The sequence below is a fragment of the Neomonachus schauinslandi genome, chromosome 1 (assembly GCF_002201575.2).
Source record: "Neomonachus schauinslandi chromosome 1, ASM220157v2, whole genome shotgun sequence".
NCBI lineage: Eukaryota > Metazoa > Chordata > Mammalia > Carnivora > Phocidae > Neomonachus > Neomonachus schauinslandi.
The window spans coordinates 14,228,205-14,237,206 of NC_058403.1; the positions used below are offsets into that span (position 1 = coordinate 14,228,205).

The 9,002-nt window shown below is 35.8% G+C and overlaps 1 protein-coding gene across 1 annotated transcript; it reads left to right on the forward strand.

Annotated features, from left to right (window-relative positions):
• Positions 1-5,061: 5,061 nt before the first annotated feature.
• Positions 5,062-5,808, forward strand: LOC110570093 (keratin-associated protein 24-1). The gene has a single exon (XM_021678058.1). The coding sequence runs from the start codon at positions 5,062-5,064 to the stop codon at positions 5,806-5,808; it is 747 nt and encodes a 248-aa protein (XP_021533733.1).
• Positions 5,809-9,002: the final 3,194 nt, after the last annotated feature.

The following is a 9,002-nucleotide window of genomic DNA, read 5'->3' on the forward strand; positions in this document are numbered from 1 at the left end:
CTTTCTTTCTTTCTTTCTTTCTTTCTTTCTTTCTTTCTTTCTTTCTTTCTTTCTTTCTTTCTTCTTTCTTTCTTCTTTCTTTCTTTCTCATTCTTTTTCTCTCTTTCTAATGTACTCTTACAAAATGCAATAAGTTTTAGATGAGATCCAATAATAATAATAATGAAAGTAATAATATTTAATAATAATAATAAAGATTGTAAGCTGGTGATAATGATAAAAGTTAACTTCAACTGCATACTAACTATATTTCATAACCTTTGCTTGACTAACTCATTTGATCATCAGAGCCATCTATGGAGAAAAATATTATTATTATTAACTCCATTTTGAAGACGTGGACATTGAGTTATGGAAACATTTGGTAGTTAATTGATATTCTAAAATATGTAAATGATTAGAACCTGTGAAGTTTGAGTATTGAGCCCTTATTCTTAACAACTGTATATGCAGCCTTCCAGAAATTAGCTCATGACCATGGTACAGAAGAATACGGGTTAAATAAGAGGAGTCATTAGTGATCTGTTGTCAAGCAAAGCATTTTTCTTAACTACATGGGGTAGAACTGTCCATTTATGGCATTAACTTTTAGAAGAGACAAGATTATTGCAGGACATCTCTTTGCAACATCCAAGTAAATTAACACTGAGAATATTTTTCTTTAGTCTAGTGGGAGGCTAGAATTTTTTTTTTAATTACAGCTTTGGAAAATTAGAAGGAAAAGTAACATTTGATTTTCATCTACTATGTGCCAAGCACTCTCTTAAGTATCTTCACATTTTTTATCTCATTCTCTTCTCACAACAGTCCTGCAAAGTAGGTTCTATTGGCTCTGGTTTTATGTCAGAAGGTACAGAGGCACTGAGAGATAACAATTTTCCTAAGTCACACACTAATAAATATGTTTCAATAGTACTTAGTAAGATGGTGATTCATAACTCATGGAGTCATAGTCTTGACAATTCCATCTCAAAATGTTTAACTCATTCACCAGTATCTCATTATATTCTTAACAATGTTTTCCTTAAAATGTAAGCACAAATCAGACTTGCATTTCTATCTTGTCACCCACTTGTGTTATCATTTTAAAAGTGCTTTATCTTCATTTACTCCTGTTTCTTAAATTTTTAATTTTGCTCATCTGCCCTTCAGCTGTTGAAACAATTAATGATCTATGAAACCAACAGGGTAAATGTAGCTACAGTGTCCACCATTTTAGGTTACCACTGCTAAATTTAAGAATCATTTGAACTTAATAGTTACAATTCAATTGCTATTAAGTATGGGTTTGCATACATTTTGCTTTTCTAAATCATGGGATCACTGTTGCATCATTTAATAACACTGGGGCAAGTGGATTTAGAATGCAAATATATATGTGGTAGCAAAAAGGGAAGATAAAGAGTCATTCATGACTTAAAAGTCTAGAAGGTGACCTCCATTATTTTCTTTAAGGGTCATTTACTGGAAAATTTAACTTTCTTTGATCTTCTGTGTTTACCCTAAAGGATTTTTAACCTTTGGAAAAAATTGGGAAAGAGTTCCATAACTCTTTTTTAATGAGTTACAAGGAATCTGCTGCCTCATTAGATAAAAGGATTTTGTCTCAGAAGGCACTGGAATTTCTCTGAATTACCTGATGGCTAGAAAGCTTATTCCTTGCGTCTTAAGCTTGCCCTGGATACAGAGTCCAAACTCTACATAAAGACTAACTAATAGAGTGACCTAGATTCTTTGACATAATGTATTAGTTTCCTGTGGCTACTGTAACATATTACCACAAACTTGGTGGCTTAACACAATAGAAATACATTTTCTTGCAATTTTGGAGGCCAGAAGTTCAAAATCAGTTTCACTGAACTGAAGTCAAGATGTCAAGAGGGCTGATGCCTTCTGGAATCTCTAGTGGAAAATTCATTCCTTACCTCTTACAGCTTCTCAAGGTTGCTGGCATTCCTTCACTTATGTCAGCATAGCTCCAATCTGTGCCTCTGTCATCATATTGCTTTCTCCCCCTGATTGACTGCCTCCTTCTTAAAAGAACTCCCATGACTACATCAGGCTCACCCAGAAACCAATCTCAAAATCCTTAACTTAATCATGTCTGCAAAGTCCCTTTTGCCACATAGGGTAACATTCACAGGGTCCAAGGATTAGGAAGTGGGCATCTTGGGTGGGTGGGCGGGATTCTATTTAGTTTTTCATATACACACACACAAAAATGTTACACATAGGGAAATTAATGGAAGGAAAGATCTTTTTAGAAATTCAGTGAAAACAGAGTCATCCATATGCTTCTCCAAAGCCTTCAGAGGACAGTGGCACCCAAATGACAATGGTTTTTACTTTCTGCTAAAACTTACCATTGTGATGAATTTATTTGCTCTGTTATTGATGCTATCAGCTCTGTGTCTTGCCAAGACGCAGACTAAAATAAAAGACAATTCTGTAGAAGTATCATTTACAGAACATGATGGGTGAATGGGCTGTGACAGTTACCTATGACAGCGATGGGTAGGTAAGAAGGTAAAATACAAAAGCAAATGAGAGGAGTTGATCCAACATGGATGGACCTAGATATATTTTGCTAAGTGAAATAAGTCAGACAAAGAAAGACAAATACCATATGATTTACTTATACATGGAATCTGAAAAACAAAACAAAAGAATGAATAAACAAACAAAAACAGACTCATAAATACAAAGAACAAACTTGTGGTTACCAGAGGAGAAGGGCCTGGGGGGGGGGGGGATGAGTGAAGTAAGTGAAGGGGATTAGGAGGTACAAACTTCCAGTTGTAAAATAAATAAGTCACAGGGATGAAAAGTAAAACATAGGGAATATAGACAATAATATTGTAATAACCTTATATGATGACAGGTAATAGCCAATGTACAGCATTGTCGAATCACTATATTGCACTCCTAGAACTAATATAACAGTGTATGTCAACTGTACTTCAATTTAAAAAAATGAGAAGCGTTGCGCTAACTCAACCTTTGCAAATCTCAACATTTGATTGTTTAGAATATGTGGTACCAAATAAGTTTAAATATGTTGTAAAGTATCTTGCTGTGAATATTGGTTATGCTATGTGATGTTCTACACAGTTTTGTTGGATTTACATTAGTGTGAATGATATTAATTTAAAATACCATTGAATGCTAAGTTGGAAGGGGAGTATGTGGGCTTAACAGCTGACTGACTTATTCTGTTTTCCCTCCCTCAAATCTACCTCAAGGAAGCCTAAAAATAACACTAGAGGTACCATAGACAAATGCAGAAATAAAGCTCCATCAACATCTGAACTCTTCTATATATCACTAGGATTTAGTAACTCTGTAGAAAGTTGACCATCAACTGCCTTATATATTTTATTTCTTCTTCTGTCTGCCTCAGGACTGAACATTCCTGCACAAAATCCCAGGACACTCTGTAGCCAATTTGCTGAAAATATGGCTCCCTCATCCTGACCCTTTTCACTTGAGAGACACTTCACATGACAGCAAAACGTGTTTAATAAAGAGTTGCTTACAGAATAAACCCATCACCTTACAGAATAAATACTAAGAGAAGCATGGAGAAACTCAGATTGAGAAAAATGTTTGGAGAATGACTAGGTTTAAGTTGGTATGCATTTTAAAATTTTAGCTGAGAAGCAGAGAACAGGAAGAGAAATCTAATTGTCTTCTGTAAGGGCAGTGTCTTTTAAAAACTATCTTCATAGCTTATCTTACCTGAATAAGTTGGTACTGTCCTCTGTCTGAACTCATCACTGTTAATAAATGCATTCCCATTTCCAATTTAGTGTAGTCTGTAAGTTTGAATTATAGTTTATATTTTCAAGAACAAAATGTCAATTCTTCAGTTTGAATTAAAATTTAAAAAAATTTCCATCAGCTTTCACCATACGGAGCGAAAAGTGTTATTTAAGATGTACAGTATCAAAAACTAATGATGTAATGTATGGTGATTAACATAACATAATAAAATAAAAAATGTAAAAAAATAAAAAAAGATGTACAGTACCTATAGGAACTGTATGTTATTCAAATAAATTTTTAAACATAGTTATTCTTTTTTGTGGGTATAGACAAAGAATAACTCTTCAACACAGGAATGAAATAAAGTCTGTGTGCAAAAAAAAGCAAATCAAGAATAAATAAAACTTATGTTGGGAGAAATGTAGAAAAATGTTATACAGCTGGCAGGAATTGGGCTTTACAGATGAGACAATGGAATATATGATGTATAATCTCAGTGAATTAGGAAGGCATAATCTTGAGAAACTGGCCTTCTTTGATACTACATATTGCAGAAACTCTTTAAGAAAGAAATCTCATAAAAGTCTTGGTTACTTAGCAACCACTGACCCATGAGTACAAGTTAGGTCACTAAATCTCATGTGGATTACTGTGAGTCTTACAGGGGGAATTTTCCAAATATGTCAGATGAGAAGTCATCACCAATACATGGCCAAGCACAGTACATATTTTGGGGGAACAATTCTTTCTTTTAATAGTTCAATGCTTTACTCCCTCTTTTAAACAACAGTATTGAGACAGCCCAACTATTTGACTTAGTTCATAATATAGGATTAAGTCCTGCAGTGTTTTGCAGTAGTCAAAAGAATGGAAAAGTACAGGTTTGTTGTTTCGCTTGAATCCTTGTTAACTCTTTAATTACTATACTGCAGAATCCCATAGACACGTGAACTCTTGTTAACCACCGATCGGCAGATGAGAGTTTGCTTATTAACATTAAAATCACTATTCACTGAAGCTCTGGTCTACAGATAATGGGTGATGGGTGATGCTCAGAGTGGCGATTAGAGATTCTTTGAAGAATCAAAATAAACTTATTTTTGTAGGAGTATGAAGACGTCAGCAGCTGTAGCTAAACAACGCCCTAATAAGATGCTGTCGTGTTGTTGTCCCAGGCGATGAGAAGGAAGAGAGTCTGGAGAGGCTGCAGACTATCCCCAGGAAAGATATAAAAAGTCCGTAAACCATAGTATCACCATACCTCCACGGCCATCACTGAACACGCAGTCAGGCTCCATGTCTCTTCTGGGCTGTTCTGGGGATTACAGAGGCACGTCCTACAGAACTCACTGTTACATCCCAGTGACTCCTTCCGTTGCTCTTTGCTCTAGCGATGTAAGCCCTACCTTTGGGCTCTGCTTACCCAGTAGCTACCAAGGAAATCTCTGGCTCCTGGGTAACTGCCAAGGAAACTATGGTGAAGCACCAAGCTGCAGATCTCCTAGCTGTGAGCTCAAGACCTGCACCACAAGTTGCGACCCATCAAACTCCTGTGTGCCCTGCTACTCTCCAACAGTGGGCCAAGTCTGCAGTGCTTGTGAAACTACCAACATCAGACCCAATCCCAGCTGCAGCCCACGTACTCAGACCAAGGGGTATGTATCTTACTGCTACACACCCAGCCAAAATCCAACTAAAGCCTGCCAGACCTTTAGCAATGGTTTCAAATGCTTTGGGCAACTTAATTGCTTGTCCAATAGTTTCCGACCCCTAAACCACTGTAGACTGGGTAGTTTGGGGTATAGAGACTACCAAAATCTTGCCTTCATACCCAGTAGCTTCTCACCATCATGTCATATTGCCAGAAGCTGCCAATTCCAAGACTATTTAGTGAGAAATTGCCAATATCCACGTTATGGACCTACGAGCTGCCAACCGCTGAGATATTTTTCTAGAAACTTCCAGTCTCTGAGCTGCATTCCAAGTACCTTTCCTCCTCTGAGGTATTTATGCAATGGTTGTAGACCTCTGAATTGCTATTGAGCAATTTATTGCATTTATAACTCCTGGAAATTGTCCCAGAGCAGATTCTACAAAGTAGTCATCTTCTCTAATATTCGGCTCAATTACTTCATGTGTCTTAAGAATCTTGTTATATTAACCTCAAATACAACTCCAGGACTTATTAACCACAACCATGATCATTTGCTAGTTGTTTTTTTTTTTTTTTTCTTTGTCGCTCTGTTAACGTCCTTTGTGTTGAGGGCTTATCCTGAAGGTAGTATTGTTTCTGCAATTCACCACCATGGATACACTGAAGAGATCCCACATCAAATACAACCATCACCAGCTTTCTGATGTTGGCTGTCGCTGTCCCTTGTCTGCCACTGGGAGTATCCCCTACCTTCTTGATGAAGAAAAGCCTTTTTGGTTTGACTGATGATTCCAGCACATTCTTTCAGAATGTTTTGCTTTTTATCCATAGTCTTGTGGACTGCTTAACCAGCATCTTCCCAATGAGTTAAGGGATAACATTACCTTAAATATGCTCTGTTCAGCTATTGCAGCCATCCCCTACTGACTATCAGGATATGCAAGCAGTAGTGTTCAACTACAGGTTAAAATCAGAAGACCTGCAAATCTTCTCTTCCAAAGAAGCCCCAAAGCCCTCAATTGGCTGGCCTTTGGCTTTTGTTCCCAATGCCTAGGGGAGAGCCTTGGGAGTAGCAGCAGCACAAGAAATATTGTTAAAAGAATGACAAACTACTCTTATAGACACTTCATGATTAGTGATGATCTATGTTTGTGATTCTGCTATAACCCTCTCTTGTTGAACTATTGCTTTCTGACTCTAGAAAATGTTCTTGTTCATGGTTAATAAACAAATTTTTACTGGGAAATAATGTTTTGCATTATGCTTTATTTCATATTCACTAAAGTTTTATTAATGTTCTGGGCAATATGCATAGCTCTGTAGAAGCACTACTTTCCTGTCATTTAGCTTAATAACCTAATCAAAAATATAAAGAAGATAGAATATGAATTCCTAGGAGTTTCATTTGTTTTGTTTTGTTCTATTTTTAACACATTGAGTGGCATTTCCCTTAGAGTGTCTGTGATTGCTATGTCTATAGAAAACTGGGAGAAAACATAAATCAATTTAGTACAAATTATATAAAGTAATAAATGTATATATATTTCCCTGCACAATATGTGTATTTATTGGTTTTGTAGATAAAGTCTGGGCTTTGGAATAGATTTAATATTGAACCCTGAGAGAAATGATTTAACCTCTAAAAAGTTCTCCAAAAAGTGAAAATAAAATCATCCATCTCAGTGGTAAAAAGTAACATCTATCCTAAGAATTATGTAAATAAATAGCAAATCATGTTTAAAGTCAAATAAAATGGCCTGTGGAGGTGGGTGTTAACCAGAGATTGGGTGACTGGAAGAAGGTCATCAATATCAGGAGTCTAAAATTAAAACTCTTGAAGTATACAAAAGGGGCTACCATTTTACTTACTCAGTAGGGCTACTATGTGTAAGAAAGACTTATAGAAGAAATATGAATGCATCACTTCTGCTTGAGCATGTCTGTGGACAATCAAGTCGCTCCTTTGTGAGTTCATTCTATTTTCAGAGAATACTATTTGTTGAAAATTTCTTCTTTATATTGACACAAATCAAATTGTTCTTAGCAACCATCCATTGACCATGTAGGACCAGTTTAAGTCCTTTAACACTGAACAGGTGTTCAAGTATTTGAAAATAATTACTGTGTGTCCCAGCTGAGTATTCAGCTGTCCAAACTAAACATACAGTCTTTCTCTTTACAAACTTTAATAGAAAACCTATTCTTTGACGCATCGGATGATTCTTCGGGGATATCAAGATTTATAGATCCTGTTCTCAAGAACTGTTGAGGAGTAATATACTGAAACAAACAGAATACTGCCTCAACCATTTTGAATACAATATGAAATGAATCAGAGGGAAGACTCTAACAGGAGAATTAGAGAGTACTTGGTGGAAGAAATGGCATTGATACCTGAATGTGAATTGACTTGGGGTATGGATATGCAGTGAGGGAGAAGAAGGGTGGGGGTGATAGATACATTTAAAAAGAGATATAGATTATTTTCACCCAAGGGAAGGACACATAAACTCATCAGTGGGGGAAAAAATGGGAGAAAATATAAGACATTTGTTTAAATAAGCAAACAAATAGTTATAAAATAAAAGATTTGTAAATGTGGCTACATCAAGATCAAAATCTCCTGATAACAGAAGACATTACAAAGAAATTAAAAATAAAGCAAAAGTGTGTGTGCAGGATGAGAGGGAGCATGAGGACTTTCTGTACTTTCCACTAAATTTTCTGTAGACCTTAAGTCTAGCAAATAGTCCTAGTGGAAAATCAGCACATCTGCATCTACTATATGTCAATTATAACCAAATAATAATAATAAAAAAAAACCCAGGCAAAAAAAAAATGACAAAAAAGCATGATTGAGACAAAATAGGTATAACATGCACCACAAAATTACTGTTTAGAATATTTAAGAACTACAAATAAAGAAAGACCCAAGTGACTTAAAAAGAAATAAAGAATATGAGCAATTAGGAGCACTTGGGTGGCTCAGTCAGTTAAGCGTCTGCCTTCAGCTCAGGTCATGATCTCAGGGTCCTGGGATTGAGTCCCATGTCAAGCTCTCTGCTCAGCAGGGAGTCTGCTTCTCCCTCTCCCACTGCCCTCACCCCACGCTTGTGCTCTTTCTCTCTCTCTCAAATAAATGAATAAAATCTTTTTAAAACTATGAGCAATTACTCATAAAAGAAGTACAAGTTGTCAATAGACACATCGAAAAATGTTCCACCAAGTAGTAATTAGTAATTATAAATGCAAGATGTTATTTTTCATCATCCATTTGGCAAACATTTTAGTTATTTATGTCAACTTAACAACATATTCTTATAAACTGAAGGTGGTAGTAGAATTTTATAGAGCTGCTATGTGAATATTTAAAATGCACACATTGTATGACCAGATACTTCCACTTCTTAATGTCTCCCCTACAGAAACATTCTTTTCAGTCTTACAATATTTATTTCAGCACTGCCTGGATACTGAAAAATTAGAAACAATGGAAAAGTCCATCAAACGGAGACTACGAAATAAAATGTAATGTAGTTATACTAAAAATATTTTATAAGAATTAAAAACAGTGGATCCATAT